Source organism: Mixophyes fleayi, chromosome 4, assembly GCF_038048845.1.
Source record: "Mixophyes fleayi isolate aMixFle1 chromosome 4, aMixFle1.hap1, whole genome shotgun sequence".
Classification (NCBI taxonomy): Eukaryota; Metazoa; Chordata; class Amphibia; order Anura; family Limnodynastidae; genus Mixophyes; species Mixophyes fleayi.
This window is the reverse complement of record NC_134405.1, coordinates 70,715,057-70,732,879: the sequence shown is the minus strand read 5'-3', so window position 1 is coordinate 70,732,879 and position 17,823 is coordinate 70,715,057. Positions and strand designations below refer to the sequence as shown.

At 42.5% G+C, this 17,823-nt stretch overlaps 1 protein-coding gene across 10 annotated transcripts in view; it reads left to right on the top strand.

Moving 5' to 3' along the window:
* The window catches only part of AAK1 (AP2 associated kinase 1), a 75,692-nt gene that overhangs the window by 8,922 nt on the left and 48,947 nt on the right, over window positions 1-17,823 (top strand). For all 10 annotated transcript variants that reach the window (XM_075207405.1, XM_075207404.1, XM_075207407.1 and 7 more), the window contains one exon: window positions 17,678-17,796. In XM_075207405.1, the coding sequence (XP_075063506.1) occupies window positions 17,678-17,796 (119 nt within the window). The remainder of the gene's footprint in view (window positions 1-17,677; window positions 17,797-17,823) is intronic.

Genomic DNA, 17,823 nt, shown 5'->3' with positions numbered 1-17,823 from the left:
TTGTTTTTGAAGCTGATTAAGGTATCTTTTAGTTGTATGATTGCACTCTACTGGTCCTACAACAAAACGCATGTATACAAAACCTCTTACTGCTCTGTTAGATCTAAATTGGAAAGTGTATGTGATCTGTTGTGTTTGATCTGATCACAAATAATAAAAAAAAATTCTGATTTGGTGTTTAGTGGTCCTTTAATTATCCACCTATATACAGTACATATACAGATATCCTTCCTGTCACATAAGCCTCTATTGTGCTGGGCATGCTTCTTTAGTTTCCATGGCAATAAGATAAGAGATTGATTTGGGCCCAGCCTATGATTCGGAACACAAAAATAGAAGTATTCTCTTTCAGGATGAGCTCTAAACATTTTCTCATTACCATCGCCTTACATTTTCTTCTCTTTTCTTTCGCTTGGATTAAAGGATGATAATTTTATAGAATATTTATTTTTTATTGTGTAGAATTTAGGCGTAATTGAGCTTTTTCAATTTATTTTGCTGCAAAAACTTGAAAAGCACTTACTGTATTTATTATTTTTACTGATGGTCCCCCCTCTTGCAGTACAGTGTTCATTTATAGTCACACAACCTTTTTCATTGACAGTAGTAACAGCTCAGCAGCTACACATGTACACATTTTGATAATTTACCACCAAATTAAGGGACAAATATTGTGTGTTTGAGACACTCGCATAGATCACCCTAAATGATCACAATCTAATTTTGATTTGCTCTAACAGCGTACAATCTCCTGTTGGCCAGTTGTTGAATTGTCCCTTGTGCAGTCATTGATACTCTCTAAACATAGGAGAGTTGCAATCCATTTATTTCCCTTGCTCATTTAATCACTGGATTTACTAAATTTGGGCCTTCCACATGTAGGACAATTTAATATCAGACATTGCATCCAAATATGGTCATGGGAATAATATGTCTCTTCTAATGTGGGAATCGTTTTGCGCAGACAAAGAAATTTATGGAAATCTTCTATTTCAAAGAGCTACAATCAAATACAATGCAAACCCATCAGAACAGTGTACAATACAGAGCTTATGCTACTGAGCATTGTACAATGCAGGGCATATTCTGCCGACCACTATGTGGCGCTCTAGTCAGTTAGTGGCTGCAGCTTGTTCCTTTTTTCAGATTGGGAATGTTGCCAAGCCCGACTCGGAGACGGGAGAGCCCCCAACCTGAACGGAATCCAAACAAACTGGACTTTTAAAGGGAATTATTTTTATTACTAGTGAAAAAGGAGGGATTGGAAAGGGGGAATATTAGAAGGGTCATAGGGGATGAAAAAAGTGCAGATGTAATATAATTAACAAGGGGCAACAGTTTTATAACCATATAAATTAACATACATATAGAGTCCAGTTTGATTCAGAGTGTGTGTGTGTATATATATATATATATGTCTTTCAGTTCGGTAATATGAATCCGATCTAGTTGTCCCAAGGTAAGTAGCTCGTTTGGTCATTAACAACTTAACCACTTTGTTAGTTTTAACTTGGTTAAAACTTTTTATCTATCTCTGGCTTGGCTCAGGCTTCAATTTGTTCACCTGGACTTATGTATGCTGTGTGAAATCCTGACGGTTGTTGCTGTGTTAGCTGGTGGTACCACTTGTCTCTTCATAGGTTGGTTTTGGTTTTTCTGAACATCTCTGGGACCTGGTAACTGGCCGTTGTGACCCTACTTCTGGACCTGGGACAGTGCTGGTTGACGTCTCTCATCGCCCTGGCTCCTCCTATCCCTGCCCCCATCTCCCCACTCTGTCTGCTAAGACTGAACTTAACTTAATATTCTCTATTTTTCCTTTGCAATCTTGAATCCTTCCTCTGGTACCTTGCTTCCCTGTACTGTGCTACTTGCCACTTTCTTTCTTTGATCTAAATCTTTGTTCTGAAAATGTGTCCTTATCTAGCTAGAAATCCTGACACTAATGGATTAGTTTAACACCTTCTGTTATGGAGGCTATTAAATCACATTCTTCTCCTCTATACTCTCTCTTCCATCAGTTTTCATAAATCTCCCCCACTGACCCAACACTGTAATTATTAGAGAAAGCATATGAAGCTTTACTATTAAAGCTTTATTTCCAGTAGATTGTAAGCTCATAAGATCAGGGCCTTCTTTCCTCCAGCCTTGTTTGTTCCCATCTTGAAGTGTGTCCTTGTGTTTTGTTTCTTGTATGATCCATATTATGCTTTGTTTGTCCAGTGTTTTTGTTGTTTCATTAGTTCAGTATTTCCCATGTAGAATATTGTAGCACCATGCAGGTAAACATAATAATGCTAAAATGGCAATTGGATTAATAAAAGTCCCTGAGTATTATTTCCTCTGACACCTTTATCTAGCGTATTCTTACATCATTATCTTTTACCAGTGGGAATATACAGAATCTAGGATGTTTATTTTCGTAGCATTCAAATATGTCTTATTATATTGGATTTGTGGATTTATTCTGCTCTGTTTGACATTATCTGGTGACTTTTGTACTGAACAAATTTACTTTTCTTTGTTACATTGATGAACCTTTAACTGACATTCCAATGTTCTCCCTCCCTTCACAAAATATAGCTTTCCCAGCAATCAAAGGGCAGCTAAGACCAGTATTTGACATTAATAGATCAAAAGGTGGGAATTACTGAGCTGAAGGATATATATGGTAAATAACTGAATTGTTTATACCTCATTGGTCCATCGTGCTTTATGTCTGCAGCAGGTTTTCATGTTGGGAGCATTGACTGACAGACTTGCGTTACAGAAATACACATACCTTCCAGCATTTAGATTCAGTTGGGACAGATAATTGGGACAAAATAAGCCCCGCCTCTGTTCCGACAAAATTCCATCCACAAATACATAAATTCATGTAAAACTCCATCCACTTTTGGTTGAACCTCGCTCCTTTTGCTGTCCACAAATTGAGATGTCATAGGAGTTGAGATGTTGAGAATTGAGATGTCGTAGGAGTTCATCCTCTCCTCCTACTGCTCTGCCCTCTCCCTTGCTAAACAATCCTTCTTTAAGTCTCTCATTTCTTCCCAGTCCTCTAATCCCCGCCGCCTCTTTGCCACATTCACCTCTCTCCTCACCCCTCCCCCTCCTCCCATCCCACTCTCCCTCTCCGCTACTGATTTTGCCTCCTTATTCTCCTCCAAAATTGAGGCCATCCGTCTTGATATCTCCTCCTCCCTCTCCTCTCTTGCCCCCCTCTCCGCTCCTCCCTCCCCCCACGCCCCACCCTGGGCGATGAAGTCCACTCCCTCATTCTTTCCTCTCCCCCATCTACCTGCCACCTTGATCCTATCCCCCTCTCACCTACTTCGCTCGCTCTCCCACTCTGTCTGTGACTACTTAGCTCACCTCTTCAACTTGTCTCTCTTCACTGGCACTGTCCCCTCCTCCTTCAAACATGCCCTCATCTCTCCTATTCTCAAAAAACCTAATCTTGATCCCACCTCACTCGCCAATTACCGCCCCATTTCTCTTCTCCCCTTCGCCTCCAAACTCCTTGAGCGAATTGTTTACAGTCGCCTCACCTGTCACCTCTCTGACTTTTCCCTCCTTGACCCCCTCCAATCTGGCTTCCGCCCCCTCCACTCTACTGAAACCGCCCTGACCAGTGTAACTAATGATCTCCTCTCTGCTAAATCCAAGGGTCACTTCTCCCTGCTCATCCTCCTGGACCTATCTGCAGCCTTTGACACCGTAGACCACCCCCTCCTCTTGCAGACCCTTCACTCTCTCGGCCTCTCTGGTTCTGTCCTTACTTGGTTCACCTCTTACCTCACCAACCGCTCTTTTTCTGTTTCCATTTCCGGTTCATGTTTCCCCCCCCCCCCTCTCTGCCCTCCCAGTAGGAGTCCCTCAGGGCTCTGTTCTTGGCCCTTTACTCTTCTCACTCTACACTTCCTCCCTCGGTGCTCTCATCAACTCATTCGGCCTTCAGTATCACCAATACGCCGATGATATTCAACTTTACATCTCTTCTCCTGATCTTTCCCCCCCAACTCCTCTCTCGTGTATCTGACTGCCTCTCTGCCATCTCCTCTTGGATGTTCTCACGGTTTCTCAAAATTAACATTGCTAAAATCGAACTCATTGTTTTCCCTCCATCTAAATCCTCATCCCACCTGGATCTCTCCATTACTGTTAACAACTCCACCATCTCCTCTGTTCCCCAACTCCGCTGCCTGGGCGTCACCCTCGACTACTCCCTCTCTTTTGCCCCCCACATTCCATCCCTTGCCCAATCCTGTCGCTTCCAACTTCGTAATATCGCCCGCATCCGGGCCTTCCTTTCTCATGAAGCAACCAAAACCATTGTCCACGTGCTTATCATCTCCCGACTGGACTACTGCAACCTTCTTCTCACTGGACTCCCCCGCTCTCGCCTCGCCCCCCCATCGTTCTAATTTCAATGCAGCTGCGAGGCTCATCTTCCTTTCCCGCCGCTCCTCTTCTGCCTCACCTTTCTGCTTGCCCTTCCGTATCCTTTTAAAACTTCTTACCCTCACCTACAAGGCCCTCTCCCACTCTACTGCCCCCTATATCTCCAATCTCCTCTCCATCCACACTCCCGCCCGGTCCCTGCGTTCGGCCAATGACCGTCGCCTCTCGTCCACTCTGATCACCTCATCCCACTCCAGAATTCAAGACTTCTCCCGAGCTGCCCCCCTGCATTGGAATGACCTCCCACGCTCCATCCGTTTGTCCCCTAACCTGTGCTCCTTCAAACGGGCACTCAAAACCCATCTCTTCCTTTAAAGCCTACCAGCCTTCCTCCTAACCCTCTCTCTATGCTCGTTCTCATCTCCTGGCTCCTCCTCTGTAGAGTTGAGCGCTTGCTCCCCCCCTCTGACTCCCTTTGTGCCGGCTGTCTGTTTCCCCTCCATTTAGGATGTAAGCTCTTATAAGCAGGGCCCTTCTCCCTCCTGTCTCTCTACCTTCTCTTCTGCTCCAACTCCATTATATTTGCTTTGCCTGGAGTCTCTGAAGTCTTGGTATTACTCGTTTATTGTTTTGTACTGTTATTCCCTGTACTGTCCATTGTTTGTACTGTGTTCGGCGCTGCGGAAACCTTGTGGCGCCTTATAAATTAATAATGTCCTGTTAAAATCGGGACAGTTGGGATGTATGGATACACATACGCAGGGTCAGGGCCAGTGATGTGACAGCTACTCGGTTTCATCTTTTTCACCTGTATTCGATTCCCATCAAGGTGTCAGAGGAGCTTCTGCAGTGGATTGTAGAGGTAATACTTTTGGACACAAATGGAATGTCAGAGTAACTCTGAACAATGTATTTTACAGGGTTCATATCTGAACGTTTCACTTTTAGGCTTTAGGGGTCCTTTGAAACATTGTTCAAAAATGTGCTAATACCTAAAAAAAGCACCTGGATATGACTGCACCAAAATGCCCTCTGCACAGAGTTTTTGTGACCTACTGGCCAGCCAATCACTCAAGCTCTTTCCTGAGCGTGATGCACGGTAGAGAAGCACCACCATCCTAAGATATGGCTGTCTTTCTTTATAGGATAGAAAACCACATGCTGGACATATTTAGTTATGAATAACCACATCACTCATTTCAGGTATAATATTTAGCTCCTGAATACACAGATTTTGATATATATGGTTAGAATGCTATTTAATTAATAGAGAGAGTAGAGCTGCATTTTTCAACAGAAATCAACTAGTGTTGTAAAATTTGTAGAAACCTCTAGTAATGTTGATGATACTTGTTATGTGTGAGTGCTGGATCCTGTATTGTCCTCTATTCTTACACTTTTAGTGGCCACTTTTCTTCCCTGTTTTTGAAGGCTGGGAAGTTAGATGGTCAGGAAGCTCAGCTGTGTCATCTGGATCTATGAATGAGCTGTCCTGAACCATGTTTATACAGATTCAATAAAACATGCTTTTGAGGTTAAAGGTCCTTCAGTTTCTGACGATTTTTTTTTTTTTTTTAATCTCTTGTAATCTTCATTATTGTGCGCCTGAGACTACGAAGAGCTCTCTCACTATATATGTAAGCCAGACTGTGTAGTAAGCCTGACAAATCATGTTTGGAATGTAGATCAGGAAGCTTCAGACTTTTTAGTCACATCATCAGTTGCGACAATTGCACAGAACCACAATCGGATATTCCACATTCCGGCTCATTCATACAAGTCTGTATTTTTATTTTCTGCATTGTGAATATGGTTGTGTTGATGCTGCAGAGTGAAGAGGTGTAATATTCTTTGGGGGATTACTACATAGAGAAATAACCTACCAGGAAATATTTTTGTCGAAAGCGGGACACTTAATCTTTTTTTTTTTTTTATGAAAAAGAGACGGACAGTTCCAATGCACTCCTAGAACTGAGCACTTTTAATTTTGTTTAGTAATGTAATTGCAAATGTAGTAAAATAATAATATTGCTTACTAACCACAGCTGAATTTACTGTACTGTAAACGGCTAAAGCATGCACTAATATGCTGGGCTGGATGGTAAAGTAAATTTGGGAGCCAAATATATCAAACTGAAGAGGAGCAAATTGTAAGAGGGACTTGGGAACTAGGGTACGATAGAGGTACTGTCCCTCCAAAAAATGATGGTGCATGGGCCTGGGTGGTACTCGCTCCTGGGGGGGGGGGGGTCCAGATGGGGCAGAGGCCTATTTGGGCAATGTCCATGATGGTGGCTGGGTAGTGTAGAAGTCCGGATGGCGACAGTAACAGTGTAATCAGCAATGCAATAAGTGGTAAAATAGCAGCAAGGCAACACTATGACATAGCAATGTTATGGTAGAGCAGTACAAAGGCAACACTATAATGTTACTTGGAGTGGAGAGTGAGAGTAAAGCAGGGAAATAAGAGAAAACAAAGATAGTATTACCAAGTAACAAGGTGTGTATACCATATGACTGCCTCCATATGTAACTGGTGCACAAATGACTCCAATGTGATTTCAAGTGAGCATGACCGTTCCAGATGAATTGGTCCACAAGACAATGAGCAAACAGCTAATATACACACATGGCACAAAGTAAACTAATGACTGTCACACAGCAGTTGTTTGTGAAATACCTGGGCATGTTTTCACTGTGTAATTGTTTAGAAATTCCTCTGGAGCAGCCCATGGGGTTGAATAGTGCAGTCAGCCTGATTAATTCTAACCTTTCCCCGGTCACATCAGGTCTATCACAGTTGAACTGCGTGTCTTTAGTTTGCACAGTGGATGACAGCGATTTCCCTGTGGCGGGAAGCGGCGATCACATTGGTACACACAGAAACGGCACTGTGGGGCTTTCTTGATAATAAGGTGCTATGAGCAAAGATCTGCTGCCGCCCATATCAGCCAGTTAAATGATGGCTTTAATTTTATAATTGGTCCTTGAAAAAGAAAAACTGTCATCTCAATGTCTGCTATGGGTTGCTGCTAATAATGTACACATTGCAACATGTTATTTAATAACCCCCTATTGCTGTTACCTGTTCAAAACTCCTCTTCTCGTCAGCTCAGAAGGCCAACACTAGTTACTGGTTTAGTAATTTTTACAGACACCCGACCTGCACGGCTTGGTAGATGTCCAATTTGGCCACACCTGTCTGTATATAAACTTATACCTGGTCTCCTTTGTTGCGCAGTACCTCCACCTTAGTCAGGGTTCAGTAGGATGTTCTGGGGTAATGTTTTTGGAATGAGCAACAACAGAAGGAGACTAAGGAACCCTCCACTCCTCTGCTAAAGACCAATAGACACAAAGAAATGAGACAGCAATACACAAGGCTGGTCTTTAGAACCACGCTGGCACGTTTATTAGTGAGGTGTGGACTTGGAAAGTTTTATATATCTAAAATATCTCTTTAAACCAAGCAGCGGTTTAAGGGTAACTTTGGGTGCAGCAAACACAATCAATACATAGCAATTTAGATACAAACGTTTCTACTATATTTATGAACAGAACTAACTGATCCTAAACACAAGTTGTACATGTCTCGCTCTTTCTATACCACTAAAAGGTACCTCTGACCCCTCTAATTGCTACCCTACAATATTCCTCTAGCCACAATGACTCTCAATAGTAATATACATTAAACTCAGTCACAATTGCTTCGATTTAACGAACGCATATCATACAAAGGCATATAATAAACAGATTAATGCAATTAACACATAGGATTTCACACAACAGTACTCTGCATTTTTCCTCCTTTCCAAGAAACATTTAATTTCTCCTGATGATTTAATAAAGCATATTCTCCTGTTTGTTTTAACTCCTATTCAATATGAATAGGATACACAGGTAACACACATGCAATTCCCTCTTTTTTTTTTTTCTTAGACGTAGGCATACAACTCGTTAGCAGCCACTGATACCCCAATTCTCAGTTATGGTGCATTCCCACAGATAAGGACTATGATCATAGAGGGAGGCTGGTGCACCTATCTTCAGTTTAGACTCTGTCTCTTTACCCTAACTACCTTTCCCTACACTACTCCCTTGTCACTAAATCATAGTCCTACAAAAGGGTCTTACAAATATTTTTCAGTTTCCCTACCTAACAACAAAAATACTCTTTCCAAGTAAACCAGTAACAATGTATACATGTGGTGCTTATCCCACTGGTCTCCAGCTTGCGTGTCCAAGATGGCTCCGCTGTGGGCAAGTCTCCAGTATGTGCCTTGCTCACTCTTCGTTTCACTCTGTATGTGGTCTCACCCTCAGATCTCTGACTCCCGTTACACTCTCTCTGACAGGCTGCCTCCCTGTTTGCCTCTCTGAATCTCCAGCTGCCATTTGTAACTCCTTCACACGCTCCTCCGCCCCACTACATGCTGTGAGATGTAGTTCTCTGCCGGCAGGAGAGGTATCTAAAGCGCATGTGCGGCCCGCTCAGGTCGCCAGCACTACACAACTATACTGGCCAGACCAGTGCTTGGGCTGAACGGCTGGACCACGTCTTTCTGGCTACATTTTCTTATGGTTTTGATCTACATGTGAATATTTCCGATCAAGTGTTGATCTGGATCAATTATTGTTTTGTGGTCAAGACATTATAACTGCATAAATAACTACTAAAATCCCACTTGGGGGAAGGGAGAGGAAAAATTGGGCCTTATTTCAAGGTATAATTTTTAATATTGGTCCCAATAGTTGATTGCACAACTTCCCACTTCTATGAGTATAACAGGCCTGGGAGTGGCTGTTCCTATCTTTCAACTATGTGTCATTACTGAGATGCAGTTCAAACCAGACCTGGGTTGTGTTTGCTCAGCCGTTTCCTGACCGAGTTATGAAAATATACCACATTTCCACGTCCTACAGCATTCATCATATATATGTATATATATATATATATATATATATATATATATATATATATATAAGCTTCAGGCCACTGAAATCAAACGGACCATGTCATTAATGCTAGCTTCTTTTTTTGATCTTTAATTTTTCACATGAATGGTTTTTAATATAATTAACCAATTTAAATTACATCTTCTCTTTTTTTTCTTATAATTGATTGAACAATATGGAGTGAAGCATGTTTACACATTCTTTTAACACAAAGTTAACATTTCGTTTCATGACCTGTAAGTTAATGGAACATCCTAAAGAGCTGACAGAAGACTGGGTGAACAGGTTTTTTGGGATCTGTCACTAGCAAGCAATTAGTGGCCAAAGGGCACATAGGGTGACATGTTCTTAGGTGGCCCTAAAGACCACTATGATATAAATGTGAGGAACTGTGAAGGTGATGTTTGTTTTGTCATTATTCTGCATTGGAATTTTCATCATTTTAGGCTTGTCATTGATAACTTTATATATAAAGTTACAATGCTTAATGTGCATTCTCTGAGGTTAGGTTTGGTTTAACACCTAGCGCAATTTGGCTAGAATTTGACAAATAATTGCTCTCTAGCGGTTAAAAATTTAGTATTATAAGAACATTGTTTGTGTAAGCGACAGTACATTGCAAAAGTATTCAGACACTTCACCAATACTCTCAGTTTCTATCCCCAAATAACAAATCCTACACTGATATTTTCTTCACTATGATATATTGTACATTAATCCCGTTAATAGTGCAGCTATTTATTCCGCTATTTCGGATGTAACGTGGCTACCAATTGTCTCCCTTCCTTCATCTTGCCCTCCATTATACTTGGCGACTTTAATATCCCCATCGACAACTGTTCTGACCCCGCCACCATCAAACTTCTCGCCCTTTCCTCCTCTCTAGGCCTTACTCAGTGGACCTCCTCCCCCACCCACTGTCTTGGTCACTCCCTCGACCTTGTCTTCTCTCATCGCTGTGATCTCTCTGACTTCTCTAACTCTCCCTTCCCACTCTCTGACCACCATCTCCTCTCCTTCACGCTCTCCTCCTCCCCTGCTCCCGCCCCACCTAAAGCCACCCTCAATAGGCGCAACCTAGATGCTATTGACCCTACCTCTTTCTCCTCCTCTCTTGAAACTCTCCTCTCACCCCTTCCCTCCCTGGCCTGTCCGGACCAGGCATCCTCTCTCTACAACCTCTCCCTCTCTACTGCTCTTGACGCTGTCGCCCCGGCCTCCGCCATCCGCCGACGCCGCCTTATTCCTCAACCCTGGCACTCCAAACTCACCCGCTTCCTCCAAAAGTGCTCTCGCACTGGTGAACGCCTCTGGAGGAAATCTCGTTCCCTGGCTGACTTCCCTCACTTTAAATTCATTCTCTCCTCTTTCAGCTCTGCCCTCTCCCTCGCTAAACAATCCTTCTTCAAGTCCCTCATTTCTTCTCAGTCCTCCAATCCCAGCCGCCTCTTTGCCACCTTCAGCTCCCTCCTCTCCCCCCTCCCCCCCTGTTCCACCTTCCCTCTCTGCTTCTGACTTTGCCACCTTTTTCTCTTCCAAAATTGAGGCCATCAGACTGAACATCTCTTCCTCCCCTTCCCCCACCACCCTCATCGCCTCACCTCCCGCCAACAATCAACTCTGGTGCACCTTTTGCCCCACAACAGGTGAAGAAGTCCGCTCCCTTATTCTTTCCTTCCCACCCTCTACCTGTCCTCTCGACCCTATCCCCTCTCACCTCCTTCGCTCTCTCTCACTGCCTGTTCTTACCTCGCACACCTCTTCAACTTATCACTCTCCTCTGGTGTAGTCCCCTCCTCTTTTAAACATGCTCTAATCTCTCCTATCCTGAAAAAACCCAATCTCGACCCCAACTCTCTTGCTAATTATCTCCCCTACGCCTCCAAATTACTTGAGCGGATTGTCTGCAGCCGCCTCACCAGACACCTCTCGGACTATTTACTCCTTGACCCTCTCCAATCCAGCTACACTTCACTCCACTGAAACTGCCCTGGCCAAGGTTACTAATGATCTCCTATCGGCCAAGTCCAAGGGTCACTTCTCCCTACTTATCCTCCTTGACCTCTCCGCAACCTTTGACACTGTGGACCACCCCCTCCTGCTGCAAACCCTTCTCTCTCTCTGCCTCTCTGGATCTGTCCATGCCTGGTTCACCTCATACCTTGCTAACCGCTCCTTCTCTGTATCCACGTCTGGTTCTTCCACCTCCCCCTACCCTCTCCCTGTAGGCGTTCCGCAGGGCTCTGTTCTCGGCCCTTTACTCTTCTCGCTCTATACTTCCTCACTTGGCGCTCTCATCTCCTCCTTTAGTCTTCAGTATCACCTTTATGCTGACGACATTCAACTTTACATCTCTTCTCCTGATCTTTCTTCCACCCTCCTCTCTCGGGTATCTTACTGCCTCTCCGCCATCTCCTCCTGGATGTCCTCACGTTTTCTCAAAATCAATATCTCTAAAACGGAACTCATAGTCTTTCCTCTGCCCAGACTCCCATCCCACCATGACCTCTCTATTGTAGTCAACAACACCACCGTCTCCTCTGTTACCCAACTCCGCTGCCTGGGTGTCACCCTCGACTCCTCTCTCTCTTTTGCCCCCCACATCCATTCCCTTGCCCAGTCCTATCGCTTCCAACTGCGCAACATTGCCCGCATCCGTCCCTTCCTCTCTCAGGATGCCACCAAAACTATCATCCACGCACTCCTCATCTCCCGCCTGGATTATTGCAACCTCCTCCTCACTGGCCTCCCCCACTCCCATCTCTCCCCCCTCCGCTCTATAATCAATGCGGCCGCAAGACTCATCTTTCTCTCACACCGCTCCTCTTCGGCCTCCCCTCTCTGCCTCACCCTACACTGGCTTCCCTTCCCCTACAGAATCCTTTTCAAACTCCTGACCACCACGTACAAGACTCTCTCACACTCTACTGCCCCCTACATCTCTAACCTCCTCTCCATTCACACTCCTGCTCGCTCTCTGCGCTCAGCCAATGACCGCCTCCTCTCTTATCACCTCTTCCCACTCCGGAATCCAAGGCTTTTCCCGTGCAGCCCCCTTCACTGGAATGACCTCCCTCGTTCCATCCGTCTCTCTCCTACTTTGTGTTCCTTCAAACATGCACTGAAAACTCACCTCTTCCGTAAAGCTTACCAACCATCTACTTAACCACCTCTCCACCTCCACTCGCTCTCCCTTCTCTCTTCTGGCTCCCCTTGTGCCTGTTCTGTCTACCCTCCTTTAGGATGTAAGCTCACATGAGCAGGGCCCTTTTCCCTCCTGTCTCCTCACCTGTTCTTCTGCTCCGTGCTTATTGCATCAGCCTGCCTGTAGTTTCTGAAGTATTGGTATTTTTTGTTTATTGTTCTGTACTGTTTCACCCTGTATAGTCTACTGTTTGTACTGTGTACGGCGCTGCGGAAATCTTGTGGCGCCTAACAAATAAATGATGATAATAATAAAAATAGGCACTATAATGCGGGTTCTAGCATATTGCTGTATTTTTGCGCTATAAATGGGGAGCTCTGTGTTTCACAACCTGAAACTCAAAATTAGTTGTTATGGTGCAAAAACATCTTATGCAAACTGCAAATTTCAGTTTTTGTTTTTTTTTCCTTAAGTATGGAACCATAGCACTTGTTGAGCCACCTTTGGCAACAATAACTGCTTTAGGGTTTTTGGGGTATGTATGTACCGTCTTTCCATGCTGGTTGGGGTGATTTTGCCCCATTCTGTCCCACAGCTTTGCTTCAGGTTGTCACGGTACAATACAATAAAGTATGTTGGTGGTAGCATTATGATGAGGGGCTGCTAGTTACCAGTAGGCACTGGGCATCTTGTTAAAATAAAAGGAAGAATGGATGGTGCAAAATTTAGGGAAATTCTGCAAGAGAACATGTTTCAATCTGCTTAAAAAGTGATGGTTCATCCTTCAGCAGGGGTGCACCTGGGCCTCTGACAAACCTGAGCAACCTGGAGCAAATCTGCCCGAGGAGAATGGGCTAAAATCACACCCGAAGAGTGTGCAGAGCTGCTCGCAGGCTGACCCCAAAATACATAAACGTTGCAAAAGTGTGGGGGTTCAATACTTATTCAGAAACATATAAAATTTGTTTTTCTTAAGATGTTTTAACCTAAAACGATGTCAAGTGACAAACTATATTTTGAGTTTCAGGGCTTAAAAAAATATCGCAAAGTATAAAATATCAGTTTAGGATTTGTTGTTCAGTAAAATTAGAGCTTTGGTCGAGGGTCTGACTTCTTTTGCAAGGCATAGTATATAATCAATCATTCGTGAAAATTTCTTAGTTCTCGCAGAACAAGTTTGGTGATACTTATTGTGAAATGAATTCCTTTCTAGATGTGCTGTTCAAGGTATTTCTGTACACGCCTTGAAAGGTGTATATATAATGCTTCTCTATTTAGGAATGAGTTTACAGCTAGTGTATAGAACCCATATATTTGTTGTCAATATTAGTTACCTTCCACTTTATTCCCATTTTTGTGCTGGCAGCCATAGAGTCCAGGTGTCAGTGTTCCAGGACCCCAAGTGAAGAGGGCATCAATAGAATATATTGCGTATTGGACATCCAGGGGACCCATAAACAGGTTCTGGGCTTCCCCTTAGGTTGTGCACCTTTTACCCTATACAATGCTATTTTCCCATCTTCCTGTTTATTTTCCAATTGCAGTATATTGTGATGATTGATGGTGGAAGTGAAAGGTGTAATTTTTTTTTTTTTTTGTAATTCATCCCATGTTACAGTACTTGGAAAGTGAAAAGCAGGAGCAGGTCATTGTGTACAGGGATATGATTCATGTTGGAAACTTGTATTAAGTTAGCCACAACAAAACAGGGGTAAAATATGCAAGTATGTCCCATATAGTTCCCTGCGATTCCAAAATGAGCACAAGACTTGCATCACCCTTAGTCATGTCTCCATCAGCATCTGATTACTTCTGCCAAAAATAGACTTTGTCTAGATCCCAAGATCACGCTGGATCATGGTATTGGGACAGGGAGGAGAATGGTTCTTTCTCTGAGATCACAACAATGCAAGATCTTGAAAACTTATTTAGCAATATAGAAAAACTACTTTTTTCAACATTATCACATGACATGTGTATCTACCCAGGGTGTAATACTAAGTTTGAGGCTAATATTTCAGACATATACACCCAGCTAGATGATCTTATGACCATCAGCAGAGAATAGAATCAGATACAACAATATAAGACTTAAATGGGACTAATGGGAATTGGATATTGCCAACAGGGACGGATACTAGCCCCGCAAACGGGGACAACCATCACATATATAAGTAGTCCTGAGACTAATGTATGTCCAAGGAGGCTTTATTTACAGACTTACTATTGAACAGATATTATATTTTTCAGGAGGTCCAGACTGGTTTATATCTGGATTTGGCTCCATCTACTCTATATCACAGACAGACACTTAAACCTCCAATTTTGCTTCTTAAGGGAGTGTAACAAGTTTATTCCATTAAAGATCTGAACCACAATGAGTTTCTGAGGACTTTGGGTCTTCTCCCAATCTCTGACCTGACATTCTCTCATTGTCTGATTGGTGATATTGTGTCTGAGTAGACAAAGCTGCTTTTAGTCTATAAAGCAGTCTTTTCCTATCGGCTATATGAGACTAGCTCAAGTTTTAATCCAGTCCCCTTAGTTACTTGATATAGACATCTAGTAGAATGTTACAATGTTTACTAGCCATTCCTTTTCCTGTACAATCAGACTTAAGAACCGTAAGTCTGTGATGGGCAACCTAATTCACTTCTGGAACGGCCCTCTACCCTTCAACAGGGCCACAGTAAGTTAAATCAACACATTTAATGAAAGGAAGAGAGACCTATCTGTAATAACATGTTGGCAGGTATTTTAAACAAGTGTTTAAAGCTGTACCGAACCAATCTGACAATAGAGCAGGAAGGAGCGGGGGCCACAGGCTATGTATGTAATCCTTGTTTACCTATTTTTATCATTGGCATAGAGAGACTAAATGTTGCTCTGTTGTAAATTATATGTTTTAAAAACTTCACATACTATCTTGTCAAGGACATTGCAAATTAAATTTGCAAAACAGCATCTAAGTGCAAACCAATCACTGCAGTTGCGCTCCTTATGTGATGTCATACCTCAGTATGACATCAGTAGCAGTAGATTGATCAGTGACTGGCTGTCAGAGGGCAAATATATACTAACATCCATCAAGATTGTATGTTGCTGGCTCTCTAACATCAATACTACTAGCAATTGCCAGTGGTAGAAAATGACTTTAAGAAGAGGACTACCTGAAGAGCCAGCTTTTCAACTTTTATGCTACGACGCTCTACTGTTGCAATATACAGTGTGTGTGTGTGTGTGTGTGTGTGTGTGTGTGTGTGTGTGTGTGTGTGTGTATATATGTGTGTAGATGTATAGAGATGTATGTGTGTGTATCATCATCATTTATTTATATAGCGCCAGCAAATTCCGTATCGCTTTACAATTGGGAACAAACATTAATAAGACAATACTGGGTAATACATACAGACAGAGAGGTAAGAGAACCCTGCTTACAATCTATGGGATAATAGGAGTTTGTAACACAAGGGCATGTGCTACATCGTATTGCACACTGGACAAGCTAGAACGCAAAGTTAAAAGTATGGAGTGTGCTGTGTGTGTACCAATGTTGGTCAGAGGGTTGTTGTCTTGTGTTAGCTGTGTAGAGGGTGGTAATAGGGTAATCTAGGGAGGTTAAGATGGTGGTTATATTATAACACTTGGGCAGTATGATCAAATTGACCAACCACTCTACTGTAGTTGTGCTTTTAATAATTAATCAAAATCCAGTTGGATTTTGATGGGATAAGGTGAAAAATTGGGCCCATGGCCAAGTACCGGGAGATTCAGGAGGGGAGCCCAACTCGACTTTGGAGGAGACATGTTCACCACCACTCCAGAACATGTGTATTGTTAGGTATTTAAACATTTGTCCATATTGGTCACTGATGTGGTTCTTACGCAGACGAACGAAAAAGCCCATGTGTGGGGTCTTTAAGCCAAGACATGTTCTGGTTTGCAATGAAGGATTCACAGCACACAGGGACTTTCATCACACTCCATTACCTAAGAATCTGGGTGAAAAGGAATATAGACATATGATGTGTAATTTTTACTGCAGGTTTGCTAGTAGTGTTGAAATCTGCTGTGACTTTTACCCTGTAAGAACCTCTCATACTAAATCTCATAAACTGAAATTATTGGCTTTTAAACCCTTTTGCTGTAGTTTGCAGACTAACATAAAATTTAGTAGATATGATATGTCTGCTACTACTGCAGGTTTGGATTGATATATTGGCAAGTCAAGCTTTCCAACCTCACAAAGTAAGAAAGTAAACAACAAAAAAACTACTTCTTCTCTCTTACTCCATTGTCTATCATGTTCACTAAAGTTCAGCTTGATCCACATATAGGCTGCCAGTGTGAAAAATGTTTTATTAAAATAGCTGTATTGACATTTGTGTGTCTATTGCATCAAAATGTAAACTTGCAATTGTGTTTAATACCTTTTGTAGCCTGAGGGATTTGAATTGTGGTTTTATTGGCAATACACTCTCTGCTCATTACATTATGTGCCATGTGATTCTGGGTACCATGGTAGGCACATGACACTACAAAATTATAATTCTTGTAATACTTACCTGAAGAAACAAACCAAGGAAAAATAGTTATTGCCAAGCTTCTTTTTACAGCCTGCCACAGTGACTTTTCATAGGATTGCTGCTTTAATTTTCTGACACACGCATAAGAAGAACTTACTAACTTTTACTCCAATCATAAAACCAATATAGATTCTTGCAGAAAAACTGCATTTATTTTGAAACCCAGAACAACTTTTTTTTTATCCTTTTTAGAATTGTGTTTAGGGATAACTAAATTATATTTAATAATCATTGTGCTGTGTAGATGTTGCCTAGAAACTGATTGTCCACACCGTATAATAATGAATTGTGCCGCTTGTAAAAATAACTTGCAGAGAAGCGAGAATCTAAATAAAGTTCTCGCGACTTCCTGCAACCATTCTAGAATAGAATCCGTCCCCAGGTGACATGAAAACGTTTTCATTCCATAATAATCTCAGTGCTATGCTATAGACCATCTATAGACCATCTTATTTACATGGGGAGTAGGGGGTAGTTGTAATACAGGGAACATATTACAGGGATAAGTTAGTGTGGTGATGACCTCTTTTTGTATGAGCCAAAAATACATTTTTATTTTTTATAATCTTTGGGGGGTTTTGTTTTGCAGGTGGATTTGCGCTGGTCTTCCTGGTTCGCACCAGCAATGGGATGCGGCGTGCTCTCAAGCGCATGTATGTGAATAATGAACATGACCTTCAGGTTTGCAAGAGAGAGATTCAAATCATGGTAAGAGGGAGAACTGAAATGGACAAC